The sequence below is a fragment of the Podarcis filfolensis genome, assembly GCF_964270895.1.
Source record: "Podarcis filfolensis genome assembly, chromosome: 8".
Classification (NCBI taxonomy): Eukaryota; Metazoa; Chordata; class Lepidosauria; order Squamata; family Lacertidae; genus Podarcis; species Podarcis filfolensis.
Window position 1 is genome coordinate 32284239 of NC_139611.1, and position 16053 is coordinate 32300291.

At 45.7% G+C, this 16053-nt stretch overlaps 2 protein-coding genes across 2 annotated transcripts in view; both read left to right on the forward strand.

Moving 5' to 3' along the window:
* The window catches only part of GPT2 (glutamic--pyruvic transaminase 2), a 29912-nt gene extending 25992 nt beyond the window's left edge, over positions 1-3920 (forward strand). The window contains exons 10-11 of the mRNA XM_083626053.1: positions 575-687; positions 813-3920. Coding sequence (XP_083482179.1) covers positions 575-687; positions 813-903 — 204 coding nt within the window. The 3' untranslated portion in view covers positions 904-3920. The remainder of the gene's footprint in view (positions 1-574; positions 688-812) is intronic.
* A 729-nt stretch (positions 3921-4649) lies between these two features.
* LOC310768043 (borealin-2-like) lies at positions 4650-15430 on the forward strand. Its single transcript, XM_083625745.1, has 10 exons — positions 4650-4861; positions 5715-5843; positions 8273-8325; positions 9471-9531; positions 11260-11336; positions 12273-12340; positions 13735-13836; positions 14354-14483; positions 14918-15004; positions 15268-15430. Exons 1-10 carry the CDS (start codon positions 4726-4728, stop codon positions 15307-15309), a joined length of 885 nt encoding a protein of 294 aa, XP_083481871.1. The 5' UTR covers positions 4650-4725; the 3' UTR covers positions 15310-15430.
* Positions 15431-16053: the final 623 nt, after the last annotated feature.

Below are 16053 nucleotides of genomic sequence, written 5' to 3' on the forward strand. Positions count from 1 at the left end.
TATTACTTTTGCTGCAGCTGTACAATTGTTGCCATTCCAGTTTTGGAGGAGCCATTCTCTAGGCCAGGGGAGCTTTGATGCTTTTCTGGAACTGCTGTACTGGTTTGGGGAGACATCAGTACTTTTTTTACAGGAGCTAAATTGAATTTTCCTGAAGCTCCATTACTCAACAGGGGTGGCGTGTCCTGGATTTGCAGGATCTCATCTTGAGCCATCTGTAGCACACTAGTATGATTATATTCCTATCCTTCGATATTGGTCCTTTGACAATCAATAATAATGTTTATGGAAACATCATGGTGAACACACCACACATCTGATTCATGTCTGTCAAACAGCTGTTAAAGAAACACAGGGACAAGTTGACAGTCCCTGGTGTGACCAACTTTAGCTTTGCCAGATAGATGAACAGATAAAAGTATTTGAAAGCATCCTTTTTTATAATGAAAGGAACGTAACTGCATAGATAGACTAGGTGGCTGCTGAGGTTTCTTGTAGCTCTATGATTCCATGAAAATGGGACTTGCTATTCACTCTCTAGTTTCTAATTATTACATCGTTTTTATTTCTGCAGGTTCATAAAATGGCTCCCGACATGTTCTACTGTATGAAACTTCTGGAGGAAACAGGGATCTGTGTTGTTCCTGGAAGTGGCTTTGGCCAAAGAGAAGGCACTTACCACTTTAGGTACAGGGTTGACAAAGCATGCTGCAGTGTTAGCAGCTGAATTAAATTTTCTTTCTTTTTGATGACATGGTCTCCAGGCTTCTAAAAGTCATTTTATAATACTTTTTTTCCTCCTGTTTCCCCAGGATGACCATTCTCCCTCCGGTAGAGAAGCTAAAGATCTTGCTGGAGAAAGTGAAAGACTTCCACATAAAGTTTCTCAAAGAGTACTCCTAAGCAAAATTAAGACTCTCTTCCGCTCTCGCTCTCTCTTTCCAGAGTAAATCTGGGAAATCCAAACAAAGCTGTGAGGGGGAAATGTTCTTTGTCTTCTTTTAATCAATCAAATCCACACTAGAACGGCTAGAGCCCAGCTATGAAATTTGTGTACCTCCAGCCTGAGTGTGTACTGTTGCTTTAATTTCATGGAAAGAAATGGAAATAAGGGCAAGATTCGGGGGGAGGGGAAGAGTGCAATTGTGTGCCTTGACTCAATTTTTATTTCTTAGCTTGTGTGGCTGGCGGGCCTGATGAAAAAAAAAAGGGCAATTCTCGGTGAGAATTATTGGAACTATTACTGTTTCAAAACAGCAACCCTACAAAATTTACCTTTGGTCTTAAATATAAAAGCAAAATTTAACTAAGCTGTCAATTGAGTGTCAATAAACACCCTTCAATAGATTTTAAAAAATCCCTTTGTGTACTTTAACAAGGCATCCCCTTCTATCTTCCATATTTTAAAAGCTGCATGCTTCCAGTAAATTGGGTAGAATATGGTTCGTGTAAACTGTTGTGCAGTTGTCCTTGGCCTAAGCAAGGCTGCAACAGATACATTTTGTGGTAGATGTCCTGTTCAGACTCATCATTTGAGCACTATGGCCTGCTGTGAGTATTAGGTATGTCATCCCTTTCTGTTTCAGGATTTAAGAAATGGCCCAAATTTATTCTCTGAGAACCTAGTGAATCCAGACTAGACTGCCCCCAGCATGTGAACTGATGCCAGTCATGGTCTTTGCATGGAAAAGAATCACAAGTATGAGCTAAATAAATAAAATTGAGAGCCTATAAGAGGGAGGCGTGGAACTGATATAATCAGGACACAGAACTATCCTCCTTTCATTTGGCTAGGTGCTGCTTTAGAATGTAGATATTGAGTAAATTAGCTAAGCAAAGGAGACGCTTCTTAGCTATAAATCGGAATGCGCCTCAGCATGGTAGCAAATAAATACAAGATGCCGATACCAGAGGGAGCATTTTCCTGTGTGCGAAATGATCTGCCAATTTTGTTCAACAACGTACTCTGCAAAAAAAGAAAAGAGCATATTTTGATCACTGACTGATAATAATAAGGTCCAACATTGAAGGAACGTGGAAATGTCACAGTGAGAAAGGGTCCAATCTGGTAGTATAATCTTGCCTAAATATTCAGCCCCCTCTCAGGGCTGCTATTTCAACCTGAACAGGCAACTGGAAGTTCTGTAAAAATCACTATCCCATGGCTGTTTCTTTTGTTTCTAGCCTCAGAAAGACAGGCATTTTCTCCAAGGTACATGGGCTGAGTTTCTCTTCTAAGAAGTAGAAGTGAAAACGAGAGGGCAAGAATGCCAGTAGGCTATTTAGCATGGCTATCCAGAGTGGAGTGGACTGCCTGACTGCTATTATCGTCCAGGTTCATGACACTTTGCTCTCCTACAGTAGATCTAAGAGTTTTCCGTGTTGGTCCAACTGGGCTTCATTTTACGATACAGTGTGAAAGTACCATTTCCTCCCCCATTAATCCATCTCAGTCTTGAACATAAATAGGGGTGCCAATTTCAATATTGGGGGAGCAGGTAAGCCCTGCCACACATAATCACATGATGCAGCGCATGCACATCGTTTGAATGGCAATACCTAGCAACTTGTGGGGTGGGCTGGCCCCCTCAAATATTTTATTGTGGGGGAGCAAAGGCCCCTCAGCCCCTAGGAGTTGGCTCCTGTGTACATAAACCTGGCTTAACTTTTTTGGGGGCTGCTGCTGTTGCTGACCCAAGTTTCCAGAATGGTCCAAGTGAACAAAGCAATTACGACTGCAGATTACCCTCCGTACTTGACTATATTGCTGAGTTGAATTCCAAAGGGGCAAACAAATGTATCTTACAGGTGGTGTTAATTCTAAATGGACACATTGCCACCCGAGAGCAGCAGAAACCTCCTTTCTGCATTTTTGTCCCCTTAAACCTACCATTTTACTGACAAGGATGGGGATATTGGAATGCTGAATGAACAGAACACTCAGCTTGCTGGCGCAACTGCTTGGCACGGCTTCCTAAGCATTGATTACGTGAACTACTGAAAACTAGCGTGTTTCACTCTTGGAACACTGCAGTTTAAACAAAAAAAAAATAAAGGAATTGCACTTTCCCTCCCTGAAATCTGGCTTCGGGCTCACTGCTTGGGAAGGGCCATCGTTGAACATAGAGTGCAAGAGAATTCTGTGCGCTACTCGTGATTACTATATATTTTTATATACTTTTATAAGTTTTTTTCCCCATTGGGTTTGGGAAGGGTGGGAGGGAAGGGTAGTATTTGTAGTCTTAACAAGCCAGTGGGTTTTCTATTTACCTTGTGTTTACACCCAGTGTTCCTGAAAACGATGCAAGGTTTACATGTTTCTAAATAACTCTTTTTGCAGGGATGTTTTAAAAGGTTTGCTTTTTCCTCCCACACCTGTTGCTTCCTGCCTTTTTAAAAATGGGAGCAGGAATCCTTAGAGGTTTAGTTATTAAATCAAGGATGCTGACCTACCTTCCTTTGTGTTTTCTAAACACTGTTACGGTGCCTTTTGATTTCTGGTACGCCGAGGGAGAATGAATGGGTTTGTTGTTGTTTTTCCCTGCATCTTTTGAGAAATGGTACGATCCTTCCACAGTTGATTTGACATATTTGTAAGTACTGTGATGAGCTACTAAAATTGAACTTGGTTGTCCTGGAGGCAAGGCAGTCATCCTCAGAAATCTATTCCAGAGTGGACCTAAGTGGATGCAATTCCCAAATAAACGGTTTAGAGATTGCAGGTGGAGAATGTTACTACACTGAGTTTTTGTTCTCTCTTTTTAAAAAATGTACGTCCTTAATGAGTAAGGCAATATCTAAACATTGTGATGCATGCTCGTAGGTTCACATTTCCTACAGGTGCTCCTCATGCTGTTCTTGGGATGACTTTTTAAACGTACCTACAACTTCGAAAAATTAAATAAAAGAATGGTTGGAAACTGTTTTGTCGTGGTGCTTTCTATATTTTAATGAGTTTTCCAAAAGCCTTCTTTCTCACAGCTGACACTTAGGAACATAAGAAGCTAGTATATATAGAGTTAGAGAGTCGGTCTGATGCAGCAAGGCTCTTATAGAGGAGAGTAAAATCTGCCACAGGTGTTGTTTTTTTAAGCAACACAGCCCTCTAGGATGCTAGGGAGAAAACGAGCAGAAATGGCCACCTAGATTTCCAAGCACCTTTCTGTCTCAGTCATTAGGCCAACAAAACTCTTGTAAAAAAAAAAAATTAGACACTGGCAAAACTACCCCGGGGTTGTGACCCTAAACACAATTATTCTTGAGTAAACCCAACTGAATATAGCCATTTTTTCACATGCAACAATATCTACTCCAGTGCCTTTTAACAACTGAAATTCAGCAGGTGAAATCTATCACTGCACCACCATGCTGAGATATGTAGGAAAAAGTAGACATTAATGCAGGAAAACTAATCCAGGAATTAAGCCTCCCACTTTTTTTTAAGCCAAGTCTATTGTGAAAACACCCCTTCTTTCAATAAACTGGGAGAGCTAAATGCACCCACAAAAGAACAGCTCCCTGCAGCTGATTCCTCCAACCCCAGGGCTAGATTTGGCTTCCTCAGGGAAAGAGCATGCCTTGCACCTGCAATCAGTGCCCTCCCCCCTTCTCCAGGGTCCTAAGTGGGCGTGTCCACAGCCAGGGCGGGGAACTGCAATAAATCGACACAGAGAGAGATGCTTTCTCCTTTCTGGGCTTTCCCGATTTGTGAGCTGGGAGCGAGACATGGCGCTAAGGAAACACGTGAACGAGGCGAAGAAGCGCAGCGCGGACTCCGGCGTGGAGTCGGATCGGAGCCTCTTGAGCAAGGAGCAGAGGGACCAGCGCATCAGTCTCTTTCTGCGGGATTTCCAGCACCAGGGTGAGGCCTCGGGATGGGGCGGGCAAAACGGGTGGTCCGAGTGAGCAAATGTGAGCCAGCCTGGTGTAGCGGTAAGAGCTGCCTTTCTCAACCTTGGGTCCACGGATTTCGTTGGACTACAACTCCCATCATCCCTAGCTAGCAGGGCCAGTGGTCAGGGGTGATGGGAGTTGTAGTCCAACAACATCTGGGGACCCAAGGTTGAGAAAGACCTGGGAGACACCAGGGTTCAAAGCCCTGCTCAATCACTGCCTTTCAGCCTAACGTACCATTCAGGGATGATGTGGGGATTAAGTGAGAAGGGGGAGAACCATGTATAAACTACCTTGAGCTCCGTGGAGGAAAAGGTGGTGCATAAATAAATGAATCTTGGAGAAGTGGAGTGAAAAGCAAGGAGTGGGGCTTAGAAGAATAGAATCATAGAACTGTAGACTTGAAAGGGACATCCAAGGGTCATCTAGTCCAACCCCCTGCAATGCATGAGTCTCAACGCTCAGTCCCCCATCCATACCATTCTGGACCTTGCTTAGCTTTGCAAATGTGCTAGCACTTTTGTCCCCCAAAGGACAGAAATGCCTCAATTCTAGCTGCTTCACTTGATTATTCATTTCAGGGTCTTGCAGTGCTGTGTTTCTGCCAAGGGCCATATTGTCCAGTGGTTAGAGCATCTTTGTTGCATGCAGAATGGCCCAGGTCTAAACCTCTGGCATCTGCAGGTACACCTGGGAGAGAGAACACAGCCTGGAGAGCTGCTGCCAGTCAGTATTGTCAGTGTAGACAATACTGAGATAGATAGACGAATGGACTGATACCGCATAAGGCAGCTTCCTCTGTCCTTCTCCCTTTCTCCAAGCAAAGGAAAACCTGCGAGATTTGAAGAAGGAGCTGGCTTCGCTTCTGCAGACAGCTGAGAAGGCATTCCAGGTGGAGCTGCTGGCCATGCCGGTGGTCATGAGAAAAATGAGGAGGGAGGACTTGATTGGTGAGGCTGCTATCCCAACCCCACTTACCTGCTGGGAGTAAGACTTGTTGAATTCAGACAGATATACTTCTGAGTAGACGTGGTTAGAATTGTGTTGAGTGAATTATCATGCAGATAGGTCCTCGCAGTGGCGTAGCGTGGGGGGTGCAGGGGGGGCCGGCCGCACTGGGCGCAACATCTGGGGGTTAGGGCAAATCCACGGGTTAGGGGGCGCAAATCCACGGGTTAGGGGGTGCAAATTACTTGCCTTGCCCCGGGTGCTGACAACCCACGCTACGCCACTGGGTCCTCGTGACTTTGCTCAGCCACTTTCTCAAAGGGGCTTGCTCCCAACTAAGTCCCCATCTGTACTATACAGTTAAAGCAGTATCACACCACTTTAGATAGTCAGGGCTTCCTCTAAAGAACTCTGGGAACTGTGGTTGGCTTAGGCTGCTCAGAGTGGGTAGGAGATGCCTATTTCCCTCTCAGAACTACAATTCCCAGAGTTCCCGTGGAAGAAGGATGGACTGTTAAACCACTTTAAAATAGTAAAGGTAAAGGGACCCCTGACCATTAGGTCCAGTCGTGGCTGACTCTGGGGTTGCAGCGCTCATCTCGCTTTATTGGCCGAGGGAGCCGGCGTACAGCTTCCGGGTCATGTGGCCAGCATGACTAAGACGCTTCTGGCGAACCAGAGCAGAGCATGGAAACACCATTTGCCTTCCCGCCGGAGCGGTACCTATTCATCTACTTGCACTCTGACGTGCTTTCGAACTGCTAGGTTGGCAGGAGCAGGGACCGAGCAACAGGAGCTCACCCCATTGCGGGGATTCGAACCACTGACCTTCTGATCGGCAAGTCCTAGGCTCTGTGGTTTAACTACCACTCCCAGAGTTCCCTTGGAAGAAGGATGGACTGTTAAACCACTCTAAAATAGGTAGCCACTAATGTCAATTTTACCTTTGCACAGTAGGCTAGTTTCTGCACACACTCACACACCCATCTCTGCCCTCCACCCAGGCAAGCAGGAAGCATGATCAGAGTACAAGGAGGATGCAAAGCAAGGGCAGTGAGGGCTGTGTGGCCTAGGGAGACTCCTGAGTACCAGGGATAGAGACCTGGAAGGCTGCATTTGGCCCCCATCATCTAATATATATTTTGAAAAGTGGTTTCTTGCTTTGTTTGTTGTGCATTCGGACACCTCTTAAGATATCCCAACCAAATTTTGCATGCTGGATCCTGAGATCAAGGAGCTGGTTTTCATTTATGTTTGGATAAGATTGCTTGCCATTATGAATCGTAACTGAGCCTTTATAACCACACAGATTTTAACTGCTGAATTCACAACTACACAGTTTTTTGGTTACTTAAGACTTCCTGTGCGAAGTCAGATACAAGCCTGCTAATAAAACATAAGAAGAATGTGCTGGACCAGGCCAGTGGCCCATCGAGTCCAGAATCCTGTTCTCATAGTCAGGGCTGTCTTAAGCATATGCGGCGCCGGGGTGCAAAGATCTGCCCAGCACCCACCCACCCCCGGTTGCCCAGTCCCAGGCGTGCAGGAGGGCGGAGACAGCCAGCCGCCTCAGTGTCTCGCTGGCTCAGTCGTTCCTGAACTTGTGGCGCAGAGCCGCCCGCAGCAGAAGAGCCCATCACGGCGCTCCGACTTCCCTGGACTCAACTCTTGAGCCCTGGACTCTCTGCCTGGTTCCCCTGAGAGTGCCTATGGGTAAGCCAGCTCTGCTCACAGTGGCCAGCCAGAAGCCTAAAGCCCAAAAGCAAGACCCAGGTGCAATTGCATTCTTCCCCAGTGCAATTGCATTCTTCTCAAAAGTGCTCCCCAGCAGCTATATTCAGAGGCATAATGCCCCTGATATTAGAAGCAATATAAAGCCATTGTCTTGTACCTGTTGATGGCCCCTCTCCTCTATGAATTTGTCTAACTCCTTTGTAAAGCCACCTTAGTTGGTGGTCATCAACAAACACCATATCTTAACTATGTGCAGTTTTAATACCTTCCTTTTCCCCTTCCCACTTCTTAGTACTTTTTCATGCAGCGCATTGTTAAACTGGGGGACTCCCTCCCACAGGATGGCCACCAACTTGGATTAGGCAGATTTGTGGAGAAGACCACTAATGGCTACCAGCCAGTACAACTATGCGCTGCTTCCATGGTCAGAAGCATTAATGCTTCCTTATACCAGTTGCTGGAAACTACAGAAGAGAAGAGTGCTCTTGTACTCAGGTCCCGCTTACGGGTATCTGGTTGGCTGCTGTGAGAACAGGATGCTGGACTAGGTGGGCCATTGGCCTGATCCAGCAGGCTCTTCTTGTGCTCATATTTTGCTCCAACCTTTATTTTATAAAGAATGTGTGATTGATAAGAAGCTAGTCCCTTTGATTAATTGGGAACTGCCTTGGTATAATTGCCTGTCTCTGTACCACAGATCTTAAGGAAGAAGAAGCTGCTGCTGCCACAGTCATCGCCACTGCCATGGCAGTAAGTATGGCCAAGTAACATGGAAATGCTTTTTTAAAAAACCAGTAACAGATCCTTATGCCTCTTGAGCAATGCTGCTCTCAGGTTGTGGCAGATTGGGGCAACTGCCCCAAAGCCTACAGTAGTGCAAAGTACTGCACTGCCCCCACTCCTCCCCCTTTTGTCCACCCATTAATAAAAGGGATTCCTTTCTCAGAGCAAGGAATTCTGCGTGATATGACCCAGGAGAATGCAGGTGCCAGATCTGTGTCACCTTACCAGAATGCCTTACTTCGTAGGTGTAAGCCAGGCATCTCCAAAGTCTGTTTTGGGGACCAGTCGTTTAAATCTGGCAGTTTGTTTCCTGGGGTAAAATCCTAAAAAAACCTCTCAACAGCTTCAACCCTAAAAAAAGCTCAACAACTTTGGGGTAAAATCCTAACAAAAGCTCAACAACTTCAGTCCTTTAAAAAAAGGTCATGGCCCCTCACATCATCAAATCTGGCCCTCATTGAAAAAAGTTTGGACACCGCTGGAAGCGGTGAGAAAGCAGTTTTAAATGGTGGGTGGGAGAGGCAGATTGGAGTAGAAGCCAGCCCCATTTGTCAAAGCTCTGGCAAGCTCTGGGTGGCCTGTGATATTTGTCCCAGGTCCTTTGGGGAATAAAACTGCTAGCACATTTGCAAAGCTAAGCAAGGTCCAGAATGGTTTCAAAGTGGATGGGAGGGGGCTTAGTGTTGATTTCTGCATTGCAGAGAGTTGAATTAGATCCCCCCCCCGGGATCCCTTCCAACTCTACAATTCTATGATTCTAAGTAGATCATTGATAGAACATCTGCTTTGCATGCAGAAGGTCCCAGATTCAATTCCTGGCATCTCTCGGTAGGGCTGGGAAATATCTCCTGCCTGGTATCTTGGAGAACTGCTGTCAGTCAATGCAGACAATACTGAGATAAATGGACCATTGGTCTGTCTCAGTATAAGTCAACTTCCCATGGGATGACTCTGCTCCACAGGGAAGTTTTTTCATAGGTGATTTCCACATGCCCCAGACACCTGCTTCTTCTGACATCCATCCATGTGTCCAACTCTTTGGATCCAGCAACCAAACCCACAACAGAGATTCTGGCCTGATAATACCACCTCTTTCTCCCTCCTGCCCACAGAATGATTGCTGCGCAGTAGATATGCCAACTCCCAGACTAGTGAGGACCAACAGCAAACGAGGTGAGCTGACCTTCCAAGCTTAACATTGCTTGGAGGGAGGGTTGCCCAGTTTCACGCAAGGGAGATCGCTGCCGCTGCTGCTTCTGCTTCTCAGTCCCTCTACAGCTGTGCCAAACCATGGTTTGGCTTAGCATATCCTCCAGAACAGGGCTTGCGGTTTATCTAACAACAGTAGTAGTAGCCAAGGTTTGTTTGGAGCAAAATAAACCCAGGAACCTGGATGTGGAGGATATGCTAAGCCAAACCACAGCTTAGCTCTCAGATGGAGTAGCAGAGGAGAAACAAACTGGGTGAAAACTCCTCTCTGGGGACATGCTAAACTATGGTTTGAGAATGTTCATGCTTGGCCAAGGTTTGACTTGCTGTTCCATGCCAAGCAGGTCAGTGTTCGATGGCAGTGATGCTGTCAGGGCTGGACTTTGGAGTAGACATCTGGGGCCCAAAATGCAGAAGAGCTGGCTTACCAGTTGTTCTGGGGGGTCATAAGAAGCTGCTGGATCAGGCCCAATGGCCCATCTACTCCAGCCTCCTCTTCTCACAGTGGCAAACTAGATGCCTGTGGGAACAGACTCCCCACACAAGAGACACTTTCCCTCCTGTTGTTTCCAATAACTGGTATTCAGAGGCATTTACTGCCTCCGACCATGAAAGCAGACTATAGCCATCATGGCTAGTAGCCTTCATTGCTAGTAGCCCTCGATAGCCCCCTCCTCCATGAATTTGTCCAATCCTCTTTTAAAGCCATTCACGTTGCTTGACTTCTCTGCCTCCTGTGGGATTGAGTTCCTTAATTTAACTATGCACTGCATGAATAAGTCCTTCCTTTTATCTTCCTCTGCGAATCTTCCAACATTCAGCTTAATAGGATGTCCATGACTTCTAGTGTGATGAAAGGAGACAATTTTTTTCCTTATCTGCTTTCTCCATGCTACTCGTAATTTCATAAGCTTCTGTCATGCCATCTCTTTTACCTAAACTAATAAAAACCCCAGTGCTGCCATTTCCCCTCGCAGTCGGTTCGCTCCACATCCTTTTTGAGGTGAGGCGACCAGAACAGTACATAGAATTTCAGATGTGGTCACACCATAGATTTCTGGAATGGCATTATGCTATGAGCAGTCATTTTATTTCCATGGGCCCTTGGGAGTGTTCTTTCTTCCCTGTGGGACAGAAGAAGAGGAAAGTTCATGAGTGTGCAAAACCTGATGCTGTTTGTGTTGGCACACGCTCCTGGGGGGACAGCAGACCCCCCCAGTACCTCCGACTGTCTCCCAGTAGGCACGTCTCTGGAATGGCATGTCCCTTCACTCCAGAGTGCCCCTCTGCGACACTTCTCATATGAAAAGTGCACACAAGTCTTCTGGCATCACACAGCAAGAAGATAAAAACATCCATAGATCCAAACCACGTTTTATTCACAATATATACAGAGAATCCATAATCACGTCTGTGTTCTCCAAACTCTGGCAGAAACAGAAAGCATATAGCAAAAACGAAAGTATAGTCCAATAACACTCTCAGACGGAAGAGATAAGACAGTCTTCCGTTCCCACACTCTTCTCAGACATCTCATGTGATTTATACTAATCACACTAGCCAGCATCGGCTTACGTAAAATCCTAACAGTTTGATCCAAGCCAAAGTATCCTGCCATAGCTTTGGAGAGACTGATGTAAGACGCATGCATAACATGCCTATAATAACCCTTAACCAAATTGCCCATTCTAGTTAAGGTCACGACAATTGTGGAATACAAGGGAGAGGAAGAAGGGAGTGGAGCCCCGGCCAGGAAACTGTCTCGAAAGGTAAGTGGGGGAAAGTATCCCATATGTGCTCATAGCAAATTCATTCTCTTAAGTGTGGATCCTTCTGTAGCCAAAACAGTACTATCCATGCACAAGAGGGAGTCATTAGGTGGCTCTGAGGAACCTGGAGGTTTGTGGATGTTCCAAAAAACCCAAAAAAAACCTTAGATGGGGAAATGACCTGAAGATAGCTCAACGAGGACTGAGTACGCTAAATGCACATGCAATGCTGAGTGTCCTGGGAACAAAACTGAGGTTGGGAATGGAATGGAATATCCTGGGAAAGGGCTCCGCAGTCTAGAAACCTGCATGAGAGCACTCTCACTGTTTTGTTGCAGGTCCAATATGTAAGACACGCTACACTTTTTTGCTGATTCAAAGCTACCCTCTTTAGCAGTGTGGCCTGGAGAGTTCTTTGTCTCTGCAACCCTGGAAATGGAGTGATCCTGGTGAGGTTGAATGTTCAGTGGCCCCCAAGATTGGCAAAGGGCCCATTCCCCCAAGGTTCTCTGTGCAAAGTCAGCATCAACAGAAGTCAGCGTGAGAATTTTGTGTGCATGGCAAGATCAGATCCCGACAGGTGCTTGGGGTGGGGGCAGGCTCTACCTGAAATCCCTTGCCCCCCTCAATTCTGACATTAGCACCAGGGCACAAAAGGTGTATATGCTGATCTTATGCAGCATTCTGTGTGTGAGGTAGTGCATGTGAGCTGGGAAATGCTTTGTGTGACACACGGGATTATTCGCTGGCGGCAGGAAACAGACATACAAGTCCCACATTATTCAATATCCCATTACCTATAAATCCGCAAAATTAGATTGCTGTTCCAAACGGTTAAGAATCGGATGACTTTTAGGAATGCTAAACAACTTTGATTTTTCCATGGACTACCTTTATGGCCCTAATTCCCTGTTTTGCTGCTTAACACCCTTGCAGGCATTTAAAACAAATTCTCTGGCTTCCTTGGCTTCTGCCGTAAAGGGCAAGCAAGGGACTCCGTCCAGGTAAGAGTAACCCTATGTTCTTGCTTCATTGTTTTTGGTTCTTCTTGTGAGGCAGCGAAGTGTGTTGGCTTTCAAAGGAGCAGCTCTGCCTATGGCACAAGACCCTAACGCCTACGCCATGGGTAGGCAAACTAAGGCCCGGGGGCCGGATCCGGCCCAATCGCCTTCTCAGTCCTGCGGGCGGTCTGGGAATCAGCATGTTTTTACATGAGTAGAATGTGTCCTTTTATTTAAAATGCATCTCTGGGTTATTTGCGAGGCATAGGAATTTGCTCATTTATTTTTTTCCAAAATATAGTCTGGCCCCCCACAAGGTCTGAGGGACAGTGGATCAGCCCCCTGCTGAAAAAGTTTGCTGACCCCTGCACCATATCTAATACCCAGTGAACTATGGTGCTGTCCAGCTAAAGATCAAGTTCTACATATTTCAATGGGGGAGGCTGCAAGCGTGAAATCACTGGAGCTTTTAACTGGCTGGAAGCTGCTTCTGCTCCTTGTAAGTGATGGCTGTTGATGGCCAGTGCCTTCTGTTTTAAAAAGAGGCTTCATGAAGCTGCTTATGAGAATAGTCTTAGAAAAAGCAGGTTGCTAGCCCTCATGGTTGTACTAGGAAGCTTTGAAAAAACACCTGTCCATGTCCTCAGTCACGTAGCTCATGGCTGAGAAACCTCAGGCCTTGGGAACTGAATGTGGTTCTCCAGGCATCTCTATCTGCCTGCATATTAGGTGGGTAGGACTTCTTGTCTTTGCTGCATTTCTGTGTTTTAAATCTGCTGGTAGCTATTATGTGCTATTAGTTATTATTAGGGTAAGGAGCAGGTAATAAATAAGCAAATAAATATTAATGATAATATATGCTATTATTATTATTATCATCAGTTAGTTATTATGTGCTATTCTTATCTGCTAGTAGTTATGATCAGTGCTTTTTTCCTAAAAAATGTTTAGGGCTACTCTCATTTTGATTCAAGATAATCACCATTTTATTGTTCAGATTGGGAAAAATAAATACAGTAAATGGACAAAAATACAAAGATTCACAAAATGTTTAGAGGTATGCGTATTCCCAGAAAAAGCACTGGTTATTATATCTTTTAATTGGGTTTATCTTGATGTTTAAGAGGATTTTGCCCCTAATCATTTTGTTTTTGCTTTAAAATGTGGCATTACTTTGTACTTTTGATGTTTTTATAATGTTATGAACTACCTAAGAGAAGCATGAAGTGATCTACGGACTACATGGGGAAGTCTCCGCAGCTGCAACAGCTCCGCTCCTTGTGATCATTCTGCCTGCCATTTGACCTCTCCTTATAGAGAATTCTCACAGGAGCAGGCATAGGAGGAACTGCTGCTGCAACCTTAAAATCCTGTAAATGCCCCCTGTGTCCCATCAGGTCTGCATACGCCACTCCAAACGGGAGAACCATTGAGCGATCGACCTCGATGCGGGAGCGGCCAGTGTCTGCTTCCAAGTGCATCTCGTTGGGCTCTAAAAGGCAAGCCATGCTGTTTATGTTGTGGGATAATCAAGACTCATACAGCCAATCTACTTAAGTCCAATGAATGCGTGAAGGGGTTAATACAATCAAGTAAGCTGTCCTGCCAGGTTTAGCTATGCCCCCTTTCCCTCACCTTGGGAAGAACTAGGTAATCAAGCCTTCCAGTCTACCTGAGAAGCTCAGTGTGGGAAGAGGTTTGAGCTGGTACTTCCTTTCCTCTGTCCCAAATCTCCCAACATTCAGTTTCATTGGATATTGCTAAATTGTAATGAATTATGAGAGAGGAAGAAAAACTTCTCTCTGTCCACTTTCTATGCACCATGTGCAATTCCATGCACCTCTATCATGGCTCATCTTACCTTTTCCTTAAAACTAACCTCCTCAAACATCGCCAAATGTCTGGACCCTCTCCTTATAGGGGCCTTGCGTCATCTCCTCGATCAGTTGTTTTGCCCTTTTCTGAACCGCCTTCCCTCTCCTCCACCCCCCTTCCCCACCCCTTTCTGGTGCCTAGATTTCCACAAAGGGGTCTCTCCAAAAGTGCATCTGCCTCAGAGAGAACGCAGGCGGTGACGCTCCGGAGTGTGTCGATGCCCCACGAAAGCTCAGTTCCCTTTGTCAACATCCCTTTGTCTGATGGGAAGGTACTGTATTAGCCGGGGAGGGCTGTGAATCTTTGATTTGCAAATATAAATGCGTCCAGGTTGAGACACACATCCAAAAATTAAGGACGTCTCCCAAACCCCTTTCATTGCTGCTTCCAGCTGTGGAGGCAGAGCATAGCCAACATGGCTAAGTAGCCACCAGCAGCCCTCTCTGCCATGAATTTGTCTAATCAACTAACCATCCAGTTTGGTGGCCATCGCTTCTTCCTGTGGGAGAGTGTTCCATAGTTCAACTCTGTGCTGCATGAGTAAGTCCTACACCCTGACTCTTCCAACGTTAAACTATATTGGATAACCATGAGTTCTAGAATTAGGAAAGAGGGAGAGGAACTTTTCTCTGCCCACTTTCTCTATGTGACATGAAGCAATAACATGCGTAATGGTGCAAACAACAACTCTCTGCTCTTGTTCAGACTCTCTGCTCGGCTGGCGATGACCTCCAGAACATCAATGTGGAATTATTGAATGAGGACACCGTCCAGCATATCCACAGCCTTGTGGTAAGTGTGCAGAACAAATAAACCTTGGAAATGGCTCTGTCCCCACAGGGGGGGCTGGCAGGGTTCGTCATAACATCGTTGTCAGCTGTGCCAATCTGCACTGTTCCTTCTTGGGTCTGAAAAATCCATGCAAGTAGTTCTCAGAAATACTTCTGTGTAAGGCATTCCTTGCATAGAATCTGGAGTTTTGGTGGTTCAGAGGGATGTTTGGAGAGCTCCATCAATTGCCCATGCTTTTTTTTCTCTCTCCCCCCCTTCCTTAGAACCAGTTGACAGTCCTTTGCGGAAAAGCAACCGTTAAGTGAAGTTGATGGACTCCAAAAACAACCTTTTTTCATTCTTGGATCTGAATATCCTTGGTTCCTTATGTTTAAATAGATAGGCTTTTTTTTTTTTAAGTACTATTAAACTTGTTATTTCTCTATGGAGGCTTGCTGGCATTATTTCAGGGTGAATGGTGCTTGCTCTAAAAGAGTGCCATACATGGGCTATGTTTGTTGTGCCCCATAATTCAGATATAAAGCAGGAGTTTGGATTTGGTATCCTGCTTGATCACTACCTTCAGGAGTCTCAAAGCGGCTAACATTCTCCTTTCCCTTCCTCCCCCACAACAAACACTCTGTGAGGTGAGTGAGGCTGAGAGACTTCAGAGAAGTGTGACTAGCCCAAGGTCACCCAGCAGCTGCATGTGGAGGAGCGGAGACGCGAACCCGGTTCCCCAGATCACGAGTCTATTGCTCTTAACCACTACACCATGCTGGCTCTCTTGCTGCATCCATCATCTGTTGGAGTGCCCTGATCCAAAACATATTTAAGCCCAGATGTCACCAGACCACGTTGGAGGATGTGGTGGTAGGGTACTTTCCTGTGGTCTGGTTCTACATTGTTTCAGAAATATATGACCAGGGCTTAACTGGAGACCTGGATCCTATATGGAAGCTAGTGGAGCTTCCTTCTAAAGTGTATTGTCTCCTCATCTGCTGAAAGTTCTACTTCAGTGAGGGATGGGGACCCCTGTGTGGTCCTCCAGAGACAGTTGGGACTCCAAC